The 23,348-nt window shown below is 32.9% G+C and overlaps 1 protein-coding gene across 2 annotated transcripts in view; it reads left to right on the forward strand.

Annotated features, from left to right (window-relative positions):
• Ankrd13c (ankyrin repeat domain 13C) overlaps positions 1-23,348 on the forward strand; it is an 84,172-nt gene that overhangs the window by 34,713 nt on the left and 26,111 nt on the right. For both annotated transcript variants that reach the window (XM_047556255.1, XM_047556249.1), the window contains 4 exons: positions 3,471-3,537; positions 7,026-7,170; positions 11,376-11,507; positions 14,568-14,729. In XM_047556255.1, coding sequence (XP_047412211.1) covers positions 3,471-3,537; positions 7,026-7,170; positions 11,376-11,507; positions 14,568-14,729 — 506 coding nt within the window. The remainder of the gene's footprint in view (positions 1-3,470; positions 3,538-7,025; positions 7,171-11,375; positions 11,508-14,567; positions 14,730-23,348) is intronic.

A 23,348-nucleotide genomic window follows, 5' to 3' on the forward strand; every position in this document is an offset into this window, starting at 1 on the left:
GCTCATGAAAAAGTAGATGTAGCCATAAATCCAAGTTAGATTGATGTAAAGCCTGAATTTTTCTCATCTGTAGAAATTCAAGTCTTGCCAGTGATCCTAAATTGTCTCTTGAATATGTTGGCGCCTTAACTAATTTTCTTCATAATTGTTAATTGTTTGAATTCTAAAATTGTCACTTGCTGAATAAAATTCATAAAAATTTTAAGTCACATTTCAGTAATATGAAGAGATATAAATACATGTAATCACTTCTACTTTATATTTTTTTAGTTATTAAAATATATTATAAATGTTTCATAGACAAATTTATGACCTAACCACTGAGTTACTTGTAAAAAGTATTTCATCTTTGAGAACTTGATTTTGACATATGAAAGTCAGCACATCTGTTTCATTGCTGAAAAGGATTTTAAGCTGGACGTGGTGGCTCACACTTGTAATCCCAAACCCTCAGGCAACTGAGGCAGGAGGATTGCAAGTTTGTGACCCACCTCAATAATTTAGTGAGACCTTAAGCAACTTAGCAAGACCCTATCTCAGAATTTAAAATTAAAAAGGGCTGAGGATGAAGCTTAGTGGTAGGGCACCACATCTCAGATAGAACATTAATTTCCAGGATATATGAAGAACTTAAAAAACTTAACACCAAAAAAACAAATAACCCAGTCAATGAATGGGGCTAAGGAACTAAATAGACACTTCACAGAAGAAGAAATACAATTGAGCAACAAATGTATGAAAAAATGTCCAAGATCTTTAGCAATTAGAGAAATGCAAATCAAAACTATTCTAAGATTTCATCTCACCCCAGTCAGAATGACAGTTGCCAAGAATACAAACAACAGTATGTTGGCGAGGATGTGGGGGAAAAGGTACAGTCATACATTGCTGGTGGGACTGCAAATTGGTACAACCACAATAGCTAAACTATGGCACCAACTTAGGTGCCCTTCAGTAGATGAATGGATAAAAAAATATGGTATATATAAATTTATATGTATGTAGATACATGTATATATATATGTAGATACATACATATATATATCACATACATATATGTATATGATGGAATATTACTCAGCCTTAAAGAAGAATGAAATTATGGTATTTGCCGGTAAATGGATATAGTTGGAGAATATCATGCTAAGCGAAATGAACCAATCCCAAAAGACCAAAAGCCAAATGTTTTCTCTGATATGTGGATGCTAATTCACAATGAAGGGGAGACTAGGGAAGAATAAGAGTTACTTTAGATTAGGTAGAGCATAGTGAAGGGAGGGAAGAGGGTATGAGGGTAGGAAGGAGATAGTAGAATGAATCATACGTTATTACCCTATGTACTTTTATAACTGTATGACCAGTGTACATCATGTATATCAGAAGAATTAGAAATAATACTCCATTATATATGATGAATTAAAGTGCATTCTACTGTCATGTGTGATTAATTAAAATATTTTTAAAAAAATTTAGAAACAAAGGGATTTTAGTTGTTTAAAGTCAAAATTATACCTGATAATTAAGATATCATATGTAGTTCTAAAAACTAAACCCATTGTTACCTATTTAGCTTAGACAGTTTAAATTAAAAACCAGTAGGCACTCTGTTATTAGATTTGATGTTCAAGCTTTTTTATGAACTTTCAGAATGTTTCTTCCCTTTATCAAAACCTATATTCTGTGTGTGTGTGTGTGTAAGGGAAATATAGGGTGAGCTAAGAAATATTGAAATCTGGGTAAATTCACTTTTGAGATAGTAGAGCACACTTTACTTTTTTCTCATGTTGTTATTACACTCATTTTTTGGAGAAACTAACCCAGGATTTAATCTCAAGTCTGAAGACAAATGAACTATTCCAGTCTGAGTTTTTAGATATAGAAAAACTTGGGAGTCAGTACTGGTTTCTAAGTATTTGGCTTGGCATGATACTATATGTGTTTTCTGAGCTTTAATTCTTCTTCTTTTTTAAAAAATTTGTTCTAATTAGTTATGCATGACAGTAGAATGCATTTATTCACTTTGATAAATCATATATAAATGGAGTATAATTCATCATTTTTCTGATTACACATATTGAAGGATCATATCGGTCCTGCAGTCATTTATGTACATGAAGTAATAATGTCTTTTTCACTCTACAGTCCTTTCTACCCCCATACCCCTTCTCCTCCCTTCACTCCCCTCTACCTAATCTAAAGTAAATCTGTTCTTCCCTAGTGCCCTGCTCCATAGCGAAGTAGCATCCACATATCAGAGAAAGCATTCAGCCTTTGATTTTTTTTTTTTTGACTTTGGATTATTTTGCTTAGCATAATGTTCTCCAACTCCATCCATTTACCAGCAAATGCCATAATTTCATTCTTCTTTAAAGCTGAGTACTATTTCATCATTCACAAACACACACACACACACACACACACATACACACATGTATATTATATAGATGTGATATATATATCACATTTTCTTTGCCCATTCATCTGTTGAAGGACACCTAGGTTGGTTTCATAGTTTAGCTATTGTGAGCTGAGCTGCTGTTAACTTCCCCATTGCTTATAAACACATACATGTATACATAAACTTGCATGTGCATGTATGTGTGATATTGTTTGAATTTCAAGAATTTTGAGCTTCACATTTTTCTTTTTTATTTATTTTTTATTTTTTTTATTTATTTATTTTTTTGCGGTACTGGGGATCGAACTCAGGGCCTTGTGCTTGCGAGGCAAGCACTCTTCCAGCTGAGCTATCTCCCCAACCCTCTTTTTTATTTTTGACATGGCAATTTATTATAGCTTGTGATGCAGATTTAAGTAGAATAGCTTCTATTTCCCCAAAAATAGCCAGTAATAATAAAATAAATCAGAATAGCTTGTGATTAAATATGAGTTATAGAAAACGACTTTGCATTATAGAAAACTGTAGGTAAATACTATGATTTCCATTTTATAGATTTTGAAATCAATGTACAGTGAATAAATAACCAAGGCACATTTTGGGATTCAAACTTAGATTTAGCTATCTTATTTCAAAGATGTCTATACACATCACTTTCCTGCTATATTTCCAAGTTATATTTAAAGGGACATCTAGGACCCAGATCCCTTTGTTTTAACTGTTTGGGTTGTTTAGTTACCATACTGTAGTGTTTATTCATCTATAATACCATGTACCGTGTATCTAAGAGTTGCTTTATATTGACTCTGCTACTCTAGTAGTTTGTGGGAGAGGTGAGGGTGTAGTAAAGAATATAGAAATTACAATTAAGTAGTAGCTACTTGATGTTGCTCAAAATTGCTTTGTGTGTTATTTTCATTTTTAAGTGGAAAATGCTATTTTAAAGGAAATGATTATAATTTGGTGAATTGGTGAAATGTTTATATTATATTAGTCTTCTTTTAATTGTAAAGTTTGTAAATGTCTCAGGATTTAGATAGTTACTTTTTACCTTTTGTTTTTAAAAATACAGTGCCTTTACTTTCCCGAATTCTGCCTTCTGATGCATGTAAAATATATAAACAAGGTATTAATATCAGGTAAGGTGACTTGATTTTTTTTTGCCTGAGTAAAAGAAAATTGAGATTTAGAGGAAGCTTTTCTTTCTCTAATCATAGCTTACATGTGCTTAATGACTTAAAAATAAATAAAATGCTATAATGTATTTAAATGTTTTACTCATTTGACACCTATTACAGATAAGGAAGAAAAATCATAAATCTTGACTTCAGCAGCTACTTTTATTCAACTACAGACTATGTAGTTGACAAACATGAAGACCATGATATAATAGTAAATTTAAGATGGTCACCTCCCTGTTCCTGGATTTATTAAGGAATAAGGGATACCTAAGGAAGACCCAACTCTTATCTTTTTCTCTGTCTCCTTCCTATCTATTTAGCCATCCATGCATCTATTTATTCATTTAATTATTTAACTTTCTAGTGAGCATTTCAAGACTGGATTTAATTTTCTTCTTCCTTCATTTTATAACTAAGATTGATGGTCTAGATCTGATTTTTGAATCTCATTTCAGAACTTTACTTTTATCTTTTTATTAATCTTTACCTTAATCATGTAGTCATATTTATAAACTATATAAACTATAATACTAGTGAATATGCCAACTTACATATCTATATATACATATATATTTATAAATAGAAACATATTTATACATATGAATAATAAAATTTTGTTTATCTACATCTCTGTAGATCTCCAGATTATTACTTTGGGTGTTTTAGGGGTCTTCACCTAGAAATACTTTGAAGGGATCATTTCATATAAACTTCTTTATAGATGAGAAAGTTCAGAGATGTTAAATGATTTTCTTTAAGGGGATTTTAGAAATAATGACTGAATTTCCTATCATTCATTCTCAGTGTGTCACAAATCAGAAATTTAAAAAAATTGACTTCTTGTGAGAAACTTTATTGTGTAATATTTTCAGTTGTGGAAGAGATACCTATTGCTGGAAGTAAATTCTAGGATAATTATCATTAAGCAGTAGAATTTGACATATTTCTGAAGTTTTTGTTTTTAAAAACAATGCCGTCAGGTATTGCTAATTGTCAAAGCACTCATGCATATTATTTTAGAAAAATTGAAAAATTGCAGGATAATATAGAAAATTAAGTAGAATAGGATTTTTATAATGATGTAGTTTTAATTCAGTAGACTTTTTAAAAAATGTTTTTAGCTGTAGATGGACACAATGTCTTTATTTTATTTATTTATTTTTATGTGGTGCTGAGGATCAAACTCAGTGTCTCACATGTGCAAGGCAAGGCTCTACCACTGAGCCACAACTCCAGCCCCTCAGTAGACTTTTGTTAGCAGTATATTATAGTTTTGTCAATTAAAACATTGCAACCTCGCCTCATTTCAGTCTTTGTGCTATATAAAGAGAAGGCTTTATTTTCTTTTTTCAGTATTATGTGTCATTTTTCAAGCTTTCTCAAGAAGAATATTCTATTCCAATTTTTGCATTTGTTATTCCTGGCTAATTACATAGCAAGAATTAAAAATACTTGAAAAACCAAGGACTAGTTAAGAGTTAACAATAAATTGTATGATTTATTAGCTATATGTTAAATAGCTTATTAGGCCATATCAGGGCTATTGCATAAAATGTATTAGTTTTCTTTTTAGTTCAAATTATAGAAACACAGTTGAAATAAAAATTGAGTACATTAGCTTAAGTAACTGGGACATTTCTATGACTGACTATAGGTATTGCTAGATCTAAGATCTCAGATATCACGTCAGTCATGTTTATCTTTTTGCCTCTTTCTGTGCATCTCCTCCCTTACCTTTCCTATCCCCACTCCTAGAAACCTGCTACCATTCTCATCTTGGATGGGCAAAAAGGAAATGGAGGCAGAAGACTGGTCTCTACTTTGTTGTTGTTGTTGTTTTTTAATGTGGAGGAGCATAGAAATCCCTGGTAGCTGAAGATTGGAGGTGAAATAATCCACTTATATATACAATGATCTTTTCCTTTTTGATATTATCAGGAGTTCATATCTTGTAGAGATAGCGGGGACGAACCCCCTTTACTGACATTTTTTTTTCTTCTCTTGGGCCACATGGATAAGCAGTGACAGGACTTGTTTAATAGTATAGGTAGCAGACTACTGGGAGTGGACCAGGAACTGGAATTCAGCTATAAAGCAGCAGGGAGACTCTACTTCTATAGAAGTTGGTGAGGTGCTTTTCTTAGAGCTTCTTGATTTTGTTCTGAGGGATATAAATGTTTTGTTTGGCTCCTATGGTATATATGTTTTATACCTTGGGTAACCAATACTTTCTTTTTTGCTCTGATTCATCCCTGTTGTCATGGTAAAATTATTAATGTATCACCTTTATTTTAAACGTTACTCTTTTTTAAATAAATTGTATGTAACCACAGTTATTCTTTTGATGCAGCATACTGTCAAAGTTCATTGCATTTTTTTCAACTTTTCCCATGTTGGGAAACCAAGAATTCCCATTCACTTTTCTTTGTCTGTGATAAGAACGGGAAAACCTACAAAATAATGAATTTTTAGAATTGTGTTAGAAATTCAGTAGCCACGGTGAATCTCTAACAAAGACTTAGAGAAGCTTTTTGGCATTATGGTCAACATCTCTTGATAGTTAAGCCAACCAGTTTCTTCGTCTAAAGACTGGTTCGAGTAACTGATCAGCAGGATGAACCATATCTAGTGACCTATAAAGTCTTGTGCAAGATTAAAGCAATTCAGGGTACTTGTAAATTTTTTTTTATTCCAATATTTTTCCTAATTTCAAGAAGTAGTAATTTGTGGAATGTTGTCTGAGACTAGCCCATTGGGCTAGTCCATGCCAGTTTTGAGGTATCAGAGAGCACAAGAACCATACACACGTGTGAATCCATAAGTATTTGGCCCTAAGTGAACCATGTTTTCCAGGCTGTTCAGATGTGGGCTGGGAAAGAGATTGCTAGTCTGAATCTGGTAAGTCATACAGAAAAGCCAGGCATTTATAGTAGGTTAAAGGATTGATCAAGTTGAAGGATGAAGTAAGGCTTAAATGATTAAGCATAAAATGAGTGTAGAACAAAAGGGCAGTTCTAAATCTAGGAATGTGGTCCATATATTGCTCTACCCATCTTAAATACTCTGCTGAGCTAGTAACATGATTTTAAAGGGATCAAAGAATGTTAGGTCTATTATCCTTTTCTGTCTTCCTTGTGGAAATAACTTGTTGAGGCGCTGCAACAAAGGAAATGGTAGAAAATAAAGGGAAATATTTCAGCAGTGGGCAAACTCTTTTTTCTTGCTGAATTAATGAAGTATATATTCAAAAAATTAAAATGTAGATAAAATGGAATATGCATTTAAGTGGTTTTTGAAAATAAAATATTTTAAATTTAACTTAACCTGTAGATTTAGATTGAAATATGATATTAGCATCTTTGTTTGAGTTTAAAGACACAAAACTTGTATAATTACTAATGAAGTTTTATTTGTCAGAGTTTCTCACCTACCTGTATCTTTCACAGACTTGACACAACTCTCATAGATTTTACTGACATGAAGTGCCAACGAGGGGATTTAAGCTTCATTTTCAATGGGGATGCGGCACCCTCTGAATCTTTTGTAGTATTAGACAATGAACAAAAAGTTTATCAGCGAATACACCATGAGGTGAGCATGTTGTCTTATCAGTGTTTTTCTAAATAGTTAAAAAAAATGTATTTAGCCAAGTGTCCATTGAAGTTGTTTTAAAAGTATAAGATATAATTGAGATGATTTATTCCCAAAGCTTCTGTTTCCTTACCACTATCCTTTTTCTCCCCCCCATCATCTGGTCTACATATTGACCAATCCATCAAGTCTTTTTGCTCAGAATTTGCTGGTTATCTCCTAGATCAATTAATTCTGACTCTTTTAATTCTTATTTTTATTTTTCATTTGTTGAACCTTGACTGACTGTTTTAGTATTTATTGTCATACTGCCTTGATTTCTTCTAATGTTCCTGACTTTCTTTATCTCCTTAATATGAATTCCTCTTTGACTGTTTCTATACTCTTTTACTCTGTCTCTTTGGCTACCCTTTTCTTTCTCTGTTCCCCCTCAGCATTTCCATACCTTCTGGTATATCATATCTTTATGTTAGTATTCCCTCACAACCAGCATTTAAAAACCATATGCATCATCTTTATCCTTTGTTCCCTTTTCCTTCTATATTCTAAAAAAGTTTTCCCAGAATCTAGGTCATTGGTAATCATATTTTAAGTCAACATTTTTCTTTTTTGAGGTGTACCGTGGGGGTGGGGGTCACTGGTGTTTTTATTTTGCCTTTTTATTTATTTTTGATTTCATTGTCATTCACTACATCTGTGGCTCATTTCTCAGTATTTCATAGATGAGACTATTATATTGCCTAATCTATTTCCATGACCTTAATTACTTTGGGGTATGTGTACTATTGAAATACATAAGCAATCAAGATTTAGAATGGAAGGGAAGAATAAAAAAGAGTATTAAGCAATCAAGATTTAGAATGGAAGGGAAGAATAAAAAAGGTTATTCCTTGCAGAAGAAACAGAATGAGTATAGTCAGTGAAAACAGAAAGGAGATCATTTGTCTTCATTGAAAGTTTCTCCTATGAAATGAGAAAGGCCTTAAAAAGATAAGATAATTTAAGGTCTGCTGCAATTGGCAACAGAATGTCACAGATTCTTAAGGTATTTTAATCAAAAGTAATTCAGGGTTGGGGAGATAGCTCAGTTGGTAGAGTACTTGCCTTGCGTGTACAAGGCCCTGGGTTTGATCCCCAGCACCGCAAAAAAAAAAAAAAAAAAAAAAAGTAATTCATGTACATTTTTCTTAGGTACTTTATTTTTCTTCCTCCCTTCCTCAAATATTTATCAAAAACCTGATAAAAGGCTAGACACTGCTAGGTGCTATGGATAGTAGTATCGTATTAATAGCGTATATCAGTTACTGCCATATATTATGTACTGATTTATAGAGTACCAGATTATAAGTGCTTTACAACTTTCCTCATTAACTTCTTTCATAACCTGCTAAATAAGGTAATATATCCATTTTTTAGTTAAGAAAATTAAGGCTTATGGCATTTAAATGACAGTTCTAAGGATCACACAACTAACATGCAAGATGAATTGGAAAAGAGAAAGAAATTGAAGGCAGGGAAATTATTTGTGAAGTTTTTACAGTTATTCATTAGAGAGGGTGATACGATACTAGTATGGTATTGTGAATAGTTAAATTATGACATCTGTTTTTAAGATGGCCATTATAGAAATTTCTGATAACTTATATGTATTAAATTAAGAAGAAGAGGAAGGGCTGGGCTATAGGTCAGTGGCAGTGTTTGCCTAGCATGTGTGAGGCACTGGGTTCAATCCTTAGCACCATAGAAGAATAAACAAATAGAATAAAAGCATACTGTCCATCTACAACTACAAAAAATTTTATTAAAAAAAAAAGAAGAAGAGGAGGAAACATGGCTGTGTGTAGTGATGCTGCCTTGAAGAGTAGATGGTTTCAGTACCATTGATACAACTGAAACATTTGGAAAAGGAAACAGGCTTAGGATTTTAAAGGATGTACATGTTGAACCTGTTGCTAAAATCATTGTACTTGTTAAAACTCTCTCTTTATTAAATTTCTTGGAAGTATTTGCTATTATTTGGTAATTCAGTTTTTGGAATTTCCATTTTCTTCGGATTTGACCTTGGCCACTTGTTACTTTCTTCCCATTTTTCTTGATTTTCCTTTACCTATTTCTTTTTCTCTGCTTACCTTTTAGATATTGATATACAGACTTTTTTCTTGTCCTTATTCCCCAAACAATATGGTTAAAAACTATTTATATTGCATTTATATTATTTGAGGTATTACAAGTAAAGATGGGAGGATATGCATAGATTATATGCAGACTTACCATTTTTATACAAAACTGGATCCTGGAATGAATTCCCTGTAGCTGCTGAGGGAGTACTGTACTCTCTGTTTATCCTAATGTGCATTCATAAATAACATTTCTTCATTAAATGTTGACGAAATGTAGTTAAAGCAGGTATTTTTCAGTGATATGGTTAGGATATCTGATTTATAGAAGAATTCTATTCCAAAAGTTTATTTGAAAATAGAGTAAAATTTGTACATAACAATGTGCTTTGTGGTGTTAATTGCCAAACTGGTATATAAACCTCTAGTTAATTTGCAGTATATTTGAAGGATAATGTTTTGACAATTCTTTTCAATGTATTTTATCCAAAGTTTTTCTTTAGAAAATTGTTCAGAATTAGTTTGTGTTACCCAACTGTATGTTTTCACTTGTTATACTTAGTAGTGATACTAAGGTTTTTGTTCCATCATTTGTAAGGGTGGAGGAAATGATATTGTTCTAGTTCTAAGCCATAGCTATTGTTTTCTGTAGACTCAAAAATTCAGAAAGGGATCTTATGTAGGTGAAAATTAGATGGAGCTAGGGATATGGTTTAGTTGGTAGAGTGCTTGCCTTACATGCACAAGGCCCTGGGTTCGATCCCCAGCACCACCAAAAAAAAAAAAAAAAAAAAAATTAGATGTTTGAAAATAGAACTTATAGCCATTGTTAACCCTGTGGACCATTCTCATTCCCTAGACAGCTCTCTAGGTTTTACCTAATGTTAGAGTATCTCTTGGCCTGTTAGGAAAGAGAACCTCATCTTACACCTGCTCTCTCACTCTTCTGTACTTGATCAGTTATTCTTTTGTCCCTTTTGTCCCTGAAGCAAACACAAAGGCACAAAGTCTTTGTGCTTTCTTTCTTTTTTTAAATTTTTAACCTAAAAAATAATTATTGCTCAATTATTACATACCAGCACTAGGGAATATGTGGAGTATAAAACCTGAAACAGGGCTGCTTTTTAAGTTTAGAAATCATGAACTGATACTCATGGATTCCTTTCCTTTCTGTAAGAAATAAAGAAAAAGCTGGGTATAGTAGAGTGTACCTGTAATTCCAAAGACTCTGGAGCCTGAGTCAGGAGGATCACAAGTTTGAGGCCAGCCTCAGTAACTTATGAGACTTATAACCTGTCTTAAAATGAAAGTGCAGGGAGCTGAAGAAATAGCTCGTGTTGGAGAGCGCTCGCCTAGCATGCGCAAGGACCCCAGTTCAAATCCCTGGCCCCTCAGAGGGGAGAAAATAAAATAAAATAAAATAAAATAAAAGTTCAGGTCACAGCAATAAAAAAATGTCTGAAACACACTGCTATGCTATTATATATGGATTTAATTTTGAAAAAAATAAAGACTGGGGGTGTATCTCAGTGGTAGAGCATCCTTGGGTTTAATCCCTAATATTGATGGGAGAGAGAGAGAGAGAGAGAGAGAGATACAGAAAAGACTTTTCCTCTCCCTCATTTCTTTTAGAATTTATAAAGACTCATATAACAGTGATAACTTTTCAAATTAACAACATTTGCCCAAAGTCAGATTCATCTATATTTCAAGGAAATCTTTTGTATGGGCATTTTGTCTCCTGTCTTTCAATTCTTAAGGTAATCTTTTAAAATTATTCTACAAGTCTAGATAGTTCTATAATGGGTAATCTAATAATGTTCTGTTACATATCTGTAACAGTGTAAGAATACTGTATTTCATGAACATTTCTTTTTAAAGATTCACAATCATAATTCTTATTAGATAATTAGATATATGAAATTTGAACATTAATTGTTTTTAGAATAACAGGAACTTTATGTTTTTTAGAAGCTATTCTTTTAATCTTTTTGAAGTCTGTAACATTGTGTTGATATTTTCACATGTACCATTAATAACCTTTGGATAAAACCTAGATTCTTATATTTAATTTTACCAATACCCTAGGAATCAGAGATGGAAACAGAAGAAGAGGTTGACATTTTAATGAGCAGCGATATTTACTCTGCAACTTTATCAACCAAATCAATTTCTTTCACGCGTGCCCAAACTGGATGGCTTTTTCGGGAAGATAAAACAGTATGTGCAAATCTAGATTTTTAAACTTTTAAAAAATTGTTATTTAATATTGCCAGAATAATGTGATCACAATGCAGAAAGAAGTAACTCACTGAATTGTCTTCAAGTATTTTATTCTTTCTTCCTTGAATATAGATAGGTAATTAAAATAGTTGGTTTATAGAGTTGGAATGTATCTTTGGAGAAGCCAAGAGAAAAAGTTTAGCTTATTTGAATTCTATGTTAAGGAGAATTCTTATTAACTGCCTAGTTTTCACATGATTCTATTTTATTTCTAACTTCTTATTCCATGAAGAGTCCACAGTAGGGATATACACTTGAGTTTATTTTCCTGAATCTCTTTTGCTCTCCATTTTTAGACTTCTAAATCATTTATTCAGTATCTGTTTTTCAATATTCTTTCTAAACTCAAACTACATTTCTGCAACACTGTCACTAAATTAAATCTTAGTGGAGTTTTTGCACCAGTGAATTATAAATTTCTTTCCATAATTTCCATTGCATATGTCAGCAAGTGGTTATATAAATCTGTTCAAAAATATATTCAAGGAATTTTAATAAAATGTATAATTATAAACTTTATTCAAGGGCCCGAGGCCATAGCTCAGTGGCAGAGTGTTTGCTTAGCATGTGTGAGGCACTGGGTTTAATCCTTAGCACCGCATAAAAATAAACACAAAATAAAGGCATGCTGTCCATCTACACTATAAAAATAAAGTTAAAAAACCCCTTTTATTCAAGAGTAATAACCACAACAGGAGAACATGAAGATTACTTTTTAAAAATCATATTTTTATTACACATAGTAATGAATGTATTTACATTGGAGAAACAAAAACAATCTATATTAGGATTTTCTGAGAAGCAAAATTAGCAGTAGATGAAAAGGGTAAGGGACAGGAATACAGGGGAGGAACAGAGAAGTAACAGGGAGAGGAAAGAAAAAGAGAGAGAGAGGAAAAAAATGATTTACTTTAAGGAATTGGATCATTTGATTGTGGAAGCAGGCAGCTAGTCTGAAATCTGTACAGCAGCAGTCCAGCAGTCTAGAAATTAGGGTAAGAGTTGATGTTGTAGTGTTGAGTCAAAAATCTAAGGTTAGAAACTCAGGTAAGGTTTCTAAGTTTCAATTTTAAGGCAGAATTGCATTTTCTTCTGGAAACCTCTGTCTTTGCCCTTAAATTCTTCAGTGGATTGCATGAGGCCAACCACCATTATGGAGGATAGTCTGTTGGATTTAGTGTTGATTACACCTATGTACTTTCACAGTATCTTGACTGGCACCTGGACCTTACCCTAGCCAAATTATCATAAAATTGGCTATCATACAACTTGGCACATAGCTGAAAAGTCTCCCTTGACTCCCATAATCCCTAAACCCCCCACTGAAGGTTATCTGTATCTACTCTAGCCCTCTATTGTTTTCTACATAGTAGTAGTATGTAGCTTTTTGTTTAGATGTTTATTTTTCTATGAAGTGTCATTAATACCTATTGTTTTCCAACTGGCTTTTTTTCACTTTTTAGAATGTGAAAGAAGTCTTTTCTTATTTTTACATGTAGTACTACTTTATTCTTTTTAGCAACTGCATAGTATTCATACTGTAGATATAATGTGACTTGTTTATCCAATTGTATTTTTGGACATGTAAATAAATAGGCACATATTTACATCCAGTTTTCTGCTGTTATGAATGATGTGCTACTATTTTTAACATGGCATTTGCATTGTTAGTTACAGGCAGCAAGGTATGAAATGACTGGATTAAAATTTTTATTTATATGATAATTTACATTTAGTAAATAAATACTTTTTATTTATATGGCTTCAAAAACATGTAATTACTACCCAATCACAGATAAAATTCTAACTGAGCTCTAAGCTCATCCTTTCTAAGTCTATTTGGCAACAAATGGCATTATAGGATTCCAGGTTGTGAGATCCTACATGCAATCCATTTGTTGGTTTTAAGTCTTATTTGTACTCTGTTCTTCTGGACAGCATTAGACGGATCACTTCAAGAGAAGATAAAAATTGAAACTGCTATTCATCTAGTATTACTGCTAAGCAGCTCAAAGCTCTTGAACAGCGTCTAGGTGATCTTCTTTAATCTTTGACAGGTAAGGAGGGAGTCAGTAATCCTTATGGTTCCCATTTTGTAGGTAGAAACTGGTGCAAAATGCTTCACTTTCTAGTGAGTGGTAAGGAGCCACTGAAGCAGGGTAGACCTAGAAATAACACTAAAACACATAGCCTTGGATGCCAGAAAACAGCAGCAAGGTGGAGATTAAGTGATTTGCATATAGGTAGAAATGGGAAGCTTGTTTTTAGTAAGTTATTGATTTTTTTTTTTTTTTTCTTTTTTTTAAGTAGGGTATTTCAAGCTCTGACCAACTCTGGGTTTGAAAAAAAGGTGTAGGTTAATATTGAAAGGATTAGGAAGACTTCATTGAAAAGAAATAATTTTTCCTTACTTGTCTTTAATATCACTTGAATTTCCCTATCCCCAGTCCATAATTTAAACAAGTATATGGTAAGCATAGCTATTCTGTACTTTTTTGAAACAGCAAGCTGCTGTGACATGAAGTTTGGTTCTGTTAGATAATAGAAAATTTGAGCAGATCATTAATTCTAATTTTACTAGATTCCTGTGTGAATTAAGTTATTTATTTTAATTCTGTTTTTTTTTTCTATCTATAAAATGGGAACAGTATTATCCCTGACCCCTCCTTGTTTCTCATGATATTTAATTCTGTTTAATAAAGTTTTCAGATAGCTTTGTGCTACTTGGGAGTAGATTATAAAGAAATACTATGTGGTATTTTTATTTAGATTTAACTCATTTGCAGATTATCATACATCTTTGTGCATTTAAAATTTTCCTTTATAAAACAGAAATGCATAATTTTATACATTTTTAACTTAATAGAATAATTTATACTAAAGGAATATTTATTTTCATACACATTTGTGGAAAAATATGTTACCTTGAAACTTTATTTTGAATATAAGACAAACATTTTAAGTTTTGCTATTTTGGAATATTTGATTTTGTTTTAGGAAAGAGTAGGAAACTTTTTGGCAGACTTTTATCTGGTGAATGGACTTGTTTTAGAATCAAGGAAAAGAAGAGAACATCTCAGTGAAGAGGATATCCTTCGAAATAAGGCCATCATGGAGAGTTTGAGCAAAGGTGGAAACATAATGGAACAGAATTTTGAGGTATAATTTTTACTTCTCCTAATTTATAGTTTTCTAAGGAGAGAGGGGATAGGCTTCATTTCTGGCATTTATATAAGTATACTCATAGGTTTTGTTCACTATTTATTACCTTTTGTTTTTCTGTGAGTCTTCATTTTTTTAAATGTTATTATCATGAAAAAGAAAAGGAGGGGCCTGGGGAGATAGCTCATTCGGTAGAGTGCTTGCCTTGCAAGCATGAGGCCCTGGGTTCGATCCCCAGCACCGTCAAAAAAAAAAAAAAAAAAAAAGGAAAGAAAAAGAAAAGGAAAGAGGTGATCTTTGGTGTTTTTGTGAATCTGTACTTGATCTTTGATTCTTCATTAATAAATAGAATCATTTTGTAAGCGTGAAACTCAGTGTTAAATTTTGTTCCATTTTCCTTTACATATAATACAGTCTTTTGATTGAGCCAAATCTGCCACCTACTTCATGAAGTTATCAGTAGCCTATACTATTTCATACATTTTATTCAGTACGTTTATTGAAAACATGTATATACAGTCATGTGAAAGTAAGTACAGGGGAGGGGAAATAAGGAAATTAAAAGATGCATGAAATATGATAACAGATCCTATCATCTTATAGCCTAATAAGAAGACTTAGATGGATTCTTAAATTTATTTTTTGTTTTGAAAATTTTAGATTTACAAGTAAGTTTTAGAATATTACAAAGAATACCTGGATATAGTTCATTAAGACTCCCCAAATATTAACATTTTATTACATTTGAATAGTTCTGTTTTTAAATCTGCAGGATGGGAACCCCTTTACTAATATTATGATATTTAGTGGTCCATTCTGACCCTTTTCTTTTTTAAAACTAGTGACTAAAAAATAATAGAAAAAAGTCAGACCTCATCACAGATGATAAGACTCATTATTACTTTAGGAAACAGTAGATTTAGGGTTGTATTATGTGTTGTGTTAACATTCCTGTCCGTGTTAGATTGTAGTGTAAATTGAGTCACACTTTTAAGAGGATTGAAAGCTACTACAAGAAGATTTAAATTCCTTGAATATTTAGTTCCTCCCTTATGATATTGTGCCTGATGGTACTTTTCAAAGATGGATAAATTTTCCAGAATAGTATGCCAGGTTCCAGCTAATTCATGGTAATACTATGTATGCAAGGAAAATATTTTAATGTTTAGAAGATTCATGTAGTGAGTGAGTCAACCATGGTTTGAGTTCAATATAAAGTGTTTAAGTTAAAATTGTGACCGATACCAATTTAGTGTGAATCTATCCCCTTCCTGCCAGATCCTGTTTTTGCTTCTTTCTTTTCTTCTCGCCTTGAATTAGAGCCATTCTTCATTTATTTATTGATCTTTTGATCTGTAGGCCATAAGTATATGCTCAGGAGATAGAAATGGAGATGAATAAAGGGAGTAGTCTTTAACATAAAGCTGCCACCATCTCCCATTGTTGACCAGACAAAAAGGCCATGACTCTTCAGATTTGTATTGTGATTTAAGTTTTATTAGAGTTCTTTTTGAAAACTAGTTTTGTTGTGGTAATTATTGCTACCTTTGTTTAATATTGACAACAAACCATTTTGGGATGAATGTACGGAAAAAAATTTTATGGAAGAGCAATTCATAGATCATTTACAGGTTGTTTCTGATGGTCTCATTTATGCTTATTCATTTATTTAGAAATGCTGTGGATTGAACCACCTTGAACATATTAGGGAAGTGCTCTATCCCTAAGCCTAACTGCTTTACCCTTACCCTAAGTGTACATGCCCAGCTGTGATTATGATTGATATTAAATAAACTTCGAACTACTAATCAAAATTAAAGGAAGCAGTTCCATAGCACTGCAGTTTGTAGTTTGTTTTTGTTTTTTGTATGTGTGTGTGGTCTGGGGATTGAACCCAGTAGTGTTCTACTTCTGAGTTCATCCCCAGTCCTTTATAAATTTCACTTTCGAGGCAGGGTCTCACCAAGTTGTTGGTGCTAACCCGGAAATTCCTGTCTCAACCTTCCTGTTACAGGCCTGTGCTTCTAGTGCTCAGCTATAGTTCTTTATGAGTATTTAAATTCAGTTTGTCAATTTCTACAAAAGAAAACATATGGTGAACTTTTAACTAAGACAGTGGTGAATCTATAGATAAATCAATTTCTACACAAAAATCTATTTGGATTTTTTGTAGTTTTAAAAAAAGTAAACATTGTGATTTTTTTTCTTTTTTTGGTAGTCCTGGGGATCTAACCCAGGGCCTTATGCATCCCAGGCAAACCTATGCCAACATTCATGCCCAGTCCCAAGCTTCTGCTTTGTGTTTGTTGTTAGTTTTTTGTTCAGACTACATTATTTTCTCTTTTTATTGGAACATTATAATTAATGCACAAAAGTGGAAATCCTTGCACATTTGTGCGTATACATAATAGAGCAATATAATTTGGTCAGTTTTGTTGCCTAATAACCAAGCTTTGTATTTTAAGATAATTGTACATATAATTGTAAGAAATAAGAGAGAATCCATGTATACTCCACTCATTTTCCCCTAATGGTAACAATGTAATGGTAATCTTACAAAACAGTTGTATAAGATTACAACCAGGATATAAGAATCCATAGTCAAGGCATAGACTATTTCTATCATCATGGTATTCTTCATATTCCTCTTTTATAAACATACCTCATGCTTGCTTTCCCCCTCACTGTCCCTTCTGGCAAACACTAACCTATTCCTCCTTTTTTTTAGAGTTGTTAATTCAAGAACATTCTACAAATGGAATTATATCCCAATATATAACCCCTCAAAATTGCCTTTTGCCCCCACTTAATATAATTCCCTAGTGATTTATCCAAGTTGTATCAATAGTTTGTTGCTTTTATTGCTGAGTAGTGTTCCATGGTGTTTTGCACCACAGTTTATTTAACAATTCAGCTATTGAAGATCTGGATTGTTTTCAGTTTTTTGGCTATTATGAATTAAAGCTGCCATAAATATTCACATGTAGATGTTGTTTTTTTCATTTTTTATTTGTTCTTTTTAGTTGTACATGATAGTAGAATGTTGTTGACATATACATACATGGAGTATAACTTCCCAGTCTAGTGGTTGTACATGATATGGAGTTACACTGGTTGTGTATTCATATATGAACATAGGAAAGTTATGTCCAAATCATTCTACTGTCTTTCCTATTTCCCTCCCCCCTCCTTCCCTTCATTCCCCTTTGTCGAATTCAGTGAACTTCTATTCTTCCCTCCTCTTGCCCTTTATTGTGTGTTAGGATCTTCTTATCAGAGAGAACATTTGGCCTTTGGTTTTTTTGGGATTGGCTTTTTTTCCCTTAGCACGATTATCTCCAGATCCATCCATTTACTGGTAAATGCCATAATTTCATTCTTCTTTAAGGCTGAGTAATATTCCATTGTGTATATGTACACCACAGTTTCTTTATCTATTCATCTGTTGAAGGGGACCTAGGTTGGTTCCATAGCTCAGCTACTGTGAATCGAGCTGCTATAAACATTGATGTGGCTGCATCACTGTGGTATGCTGATTTTAAGTCCTTGGGTATAAACCGAAGAATTGGATAGCTGGGTCAAATGGTAGTTCCATTCCAAGTTTACTAAGGAATCTCCATACTGCTATCCACAGTGGTTGTACCAATTTGTATTCCTACCAACAATGTGTGAGTGTAACTTTTCCTCCACATCCTCAAAATTTATTTGTATTTGTATTACTTGTATTCTTTTAAAAAATTTGTTCTAAATAGTTATACATGACAGTAGAATGCATTTGACACATCATACATAAATGGATTGTAACTTCTCATTCTTCTGATTGTACATGGTATAGAATTACACTAGTTATATTATCATATATGCACATAGGGTAATAATGTTTGATTAATTCTACTATCTTTCCTTCCCCCATTCCCCCTCCCCTCCTTTCACTCACCTCTGTCTATTCCATAGCACCTTTATTCTTCCATAGCCCCCAACCCCATTATACATTAGCATCCACATATCAGAGGAAACATTTGGCCTTTGGTTCTTTGGGATTGGCTTATTTTGCTGAGCATGATAGTCTCTAGATCCATTTACCGGAGATGCCATAATTTCGTTCTTCTTTAAGGCTGAGTAATATTTCATGTGTATATGTACCACATTTTCTTTATCCATTCATCTGTTGAAGGGCATCTATTTGGTTCCATAATCTAGCTATTGTAAATTGAGCTGCTATAAACATTGATGTGACTGCGTTACTGTAGTATGCTGATTTTGTAGGTTTTTGTGTGAACATAATTCTTCATTTCTTTGGGATAAATGCCCAAGAGTGATGGTTGCTGTGTCATATGGTAGTTTAGTTTTATAAGAAACTGCCAAAATATTTTCTGTCTTCTATTTTCATCAGCAGTTTATGAATCATCCAGTTTTTCCAAATCCTTGCTTGCTTTGGTATTGTCTTTTTTTTTTTTTTTTTTTTGTATCACCCATTTGGATAGTGTACAGTGCTATCTCATTGTGATTCTAATTATATTTTCCTAATGCCTAGGGATATTGAATGGTCATCTTTTGGTATGCTTATTTCCCATTTGTATTCTTTTTCAGTGACAAGTATTCCTTTCTTTTGCCCATTTTCCAATTGAATTATTTGTTCATTTATTTGTTTTCCTGTTGAGATTTGATTTGATTTCTTTCCTTCCTTCCTTTCTTTCTTTCCTTTCTTCCTTTGTATTGAGCCTAGGTACACGCTTCCACAGTAATACATTCCCAAACTTTTTTATTTTGATAAAGGATCTTGCTTAGTTGCTGAGGCTGGTTGGTCATTATCCTCCTGTCTCAGCCCCCTGCGTTGCTCAGATTACAGGCATGGGTCACTGTCCCCTGAAGGGAAATTGATGTTTAAAGAAATTAAACTTGTCTAAAGTCACAAAGTTAGAGTAGCACTGATAGGTTTTGATAGGACCCTGATCACAAGCTTGTCCCTGTACTAATTATTTTGTTTTCTCAGTCTGACTTTGTTATTGTCTCTTGTTCCCATGTATCCAGATGCTTAAAATGTCTTAGCAGTTCTTTAAAATTATTGGGAACTTGAAGGTAGAAAGGGAGATGAATTAAGAAGTAATCCTGGAGAAATGCTACTGGTAAATGTAGTAAGCATTAATAGAACATATAGTAGTAAATATGTTTTTGGAATTATTGAAGGTTTCAAGAACCTGGAAAATAAACAGTTTCTTATTATTTTCAATACACAAAAATACTACATTTAAAAGCTACATTTTAATAGAATTTGTTCTCTTTTTTTCTTTTCCTGCTTCTGGGAATTGAACCCAGGGCTGCCTTACCACTGAGTTACATTTCCAGCCCTTTTTATTTTATTTCAAGACAGTTGCTAAGTTGCCTATGTTGGCCTTGAAGTTTCCATTGTCCTGCCTCAACCTCTTGGGTCACTGGCATTATAGGTGTGTACCACTTCACCTGCCAGAATTTATGTTCTTAAAAAGAAATATCTTGTACTTTTCAAAACCAATTTATATTCTTTATTGTAAATAAGTAACTTTTGAATTTTTCTTATTTTGTTGTATTTTTTCCAAACAAATATTTGTTTTAATTTCTTTTTCTTTTTCTTTTGGTTTTTTTTTTTTTTTTGGGGGGGGGGTGGTTCCAAGGGGTTGAATCCAGAGGTGCTCTACCACTTAGCTATACCTCCACCCCTTTTTATTTTGAAACAGTGTCTTGCCAATTTGCCCAGGCTGGCCTAGAACTTGCCATTCTCCTGCCTTGGCCTCCTGATTCCCTGGGATCACAGGCATGTGCAAACTCCACCCAGCTTGTTTTAATTTCTGTAAGAAGTGATTTATAGGTAGCACTTAGGAAGATTTATTTTCCATTTTCCTACTTTTGCCAAGCCTCCTCCTTTCTCTTCTTTTCAGGTGTGATTCTAATATTTAGTGTATATATTTTATAGTAGAATTTAAGTGCTCAAGAAATTATTAAGTCATGTATACTTGGACATGTATTTTGGCTTCCCCCTGCACCCTCATTACAGCCAGTTATTGAGGAGGGTACAGTGCCTCATTTATACTTTTGAATCATTGATGAAAAAAGTATTATTGTATGTTGTCTACACATGTTCAGAATATTGAGGCAACCCCTATTAGTGGTAAGATGTTTTTTCCTATATATGTAAAATCCAGATAGGAATAACCAGACATAACATATAGTTGTCCTTTGGTATCCATGGAGTATTAGCTACATGGATACTCAAATCTGCAAATGTCAAGTTCTTTATATAAAATAGTGTAGTATTTGCATAGAATCTGTGCATATCCTGTCATACACTGTAAATCATCTCTAGATTGTAAGACCCATTGTGATATAATTGCTACTTAAATAGTGTTTATATTGTACTGTTCAGGGAATAAGTTCAAGGAAAAAAAAAAGTCTTTTTGTGTTTAGTACAAACACAGTTTTTTGCACTAGTATTTTTGATTCAGGATTGGTTGAATTGATAGATACAGAACCCATTGATACAGATGACTGACTATGTATATGAATATCTTAAAATTCCAGAAACTTTACCATATAAAGTACAATAGCAAACCTAGAAATAAAGTATTTTTTACATGCTTAAGGAAAACAGTCATCAGAATTTTTATTTTTATTTTATTTATTTATTTTTTTTCAGTGCTAAGAATTGAACCCAGGGCCTTGTGTTTGCGAGGCAAGCACTCTACCAACTGAGCTATTTCCTCAACCCCCAGAATTTTCATTTTTAATTATCAGGAAAAGGCTTGATGGCATTTCAGTATAGAAGTGATTGACTTGGCAAGATCACATTAGAACAATATCTGGTATCCTGTGGCAGCTTTCATGTCTTTTGTTTCATTAGTATGGTGTTAGTATATAGGTACCACTGAAAGATTCAGCTACAAGTGTGTAATAAGGATCTAATTGGAATAATCATAATCTTGTAGAAAATACATTATTAGAACATGATAGTTAACATTTGTAACGATGAGGTAAAGTGCTCAATAAAAGGTTAAATTATGGATTATAATCTATTTACTAAGATGATGAATGTATAATTTAACTGTTAAGAAAGAATTCTATTAGAAATAGAAGTTTACTTCCTGAAAAAATATGACATGCATATTGATCATGTAGCAAATAAGTCCTTACTATGAAAATGTAAATATATACGTGTGTGTGTGTGTCTGTGTATAAATAGATTAATATTGGGGTGGAGGTGGGATTAATTTTTGTTTTGGTTCTGGGTTAGAACAGCAGTCTTAAATTTTTCAAACTGTTCCCTCTAAAACTACAAACATATGTCATAGTATACTACTAATCAGTATTTTACCTAATGATTGACCACAACATTTATGAAGGTCACTAACTTTTAAGCCAACCGTCATTCTACTGGTAAGCCATTGTAGCATGCCATAGCATTATATTTATGTGTATTATTCCACTGTATTTATTAAATTTGGTATTGGTTATGATATAAATCATGTGTTATATGCTGCTTAAAAGACATTCCAAAATAATAGAGAGAATTAAACAAGATAGAAATTTATTTTTCTCTCCTGTAGAAATCTGAGTTTTTGTGGTTTTCTGCTCTGTGGCTTAATCTCAGACATGGCCATTTTCATCCTATTCCTCTGTCATACCTAGGAAGTGGTCCTCCTCCACGTGCTGTAATATCATTTATTACCAGTTTTATACTCCAGACAGCAGGAATAGTAATGCCTAATAGTAATTAGGAAGGAGAAGGCACTCCTGTTTTGTTTGAGAACCCAGTTAGAGGTTGTACACATTAATTGGTTTGAATTTAGTCACATGGTAACATCTGTCTAAAGGATGATTAGAAATTATTCTGGAAAGTTATGTGTTCATCCAGAAATTTAAATTGGAAGTTCTTTTATAAAGAAAAATGTGAAAACAGATATTTGGGAGACAACTAGCAGTCTCTGACGTCAGTGAATACATAACCTGATGCTTCACTTACCATATAAATAAATGCTGGTGTTTTTCACCCAGATATTTACCTTCAACTTTGATCTTTGTCCTAATCATCACCCAGTGCTTTTTGCCGGCATCTACTTGGCTAAACATAGATATCTAAAATTTAGTATGTTTAAATTCTTGAATTAAATTAATTTCTTACTTGAATAGTGGCTCCATATCTACTTAGTTACCCGAGTTAATAAACTGAAATTTGTTTTTAGGATTTCTTAGCTTCCTCTTTATCTCATCTTTCATGAAAGTCCTAAAGATCTCTTGAATCAATTTATCTCTTTACATTTCCAAACAGCATGCCCTTATCACTTCTCATTTGGATAACTGCCAGAGTGATAACCCTGAAATAACCCTGGAATAGATTGAATCATGTATTGCCTATGTTCAGAAGCTAAAAATGTAGCATACTAACTAGCACTGTTTAAGCACTTTACATTACCAGCCCATTTTTATCCTCACAATAATTCTGTGAGGTTATTGTTATGGTTTGTATATGAGATGTCCCCTAGAAGCTTCTGTGGTACTGCAGGAATGTTCAGAGGTAAAATGATTACATTATGAGCACTGTGATCTAATCATTTCATCTGAGTTTGAATTGACTTATTGGATGGC

The sequence above is a fragment of the Sciurus carolinensis genome, chromosome 1 (genome assembly GCF_902686445.1).
Source record: "Sciurus carolinensis chromosome 1, mSciCar1.2, whole genome shotgun sequence".
Taxonomy (NCBI): Eukaryota; Metazoa; Chordata; class Mammalia; order Rodentia; family Sciuridae; genus Sciurus; species Sciurus carolinensis.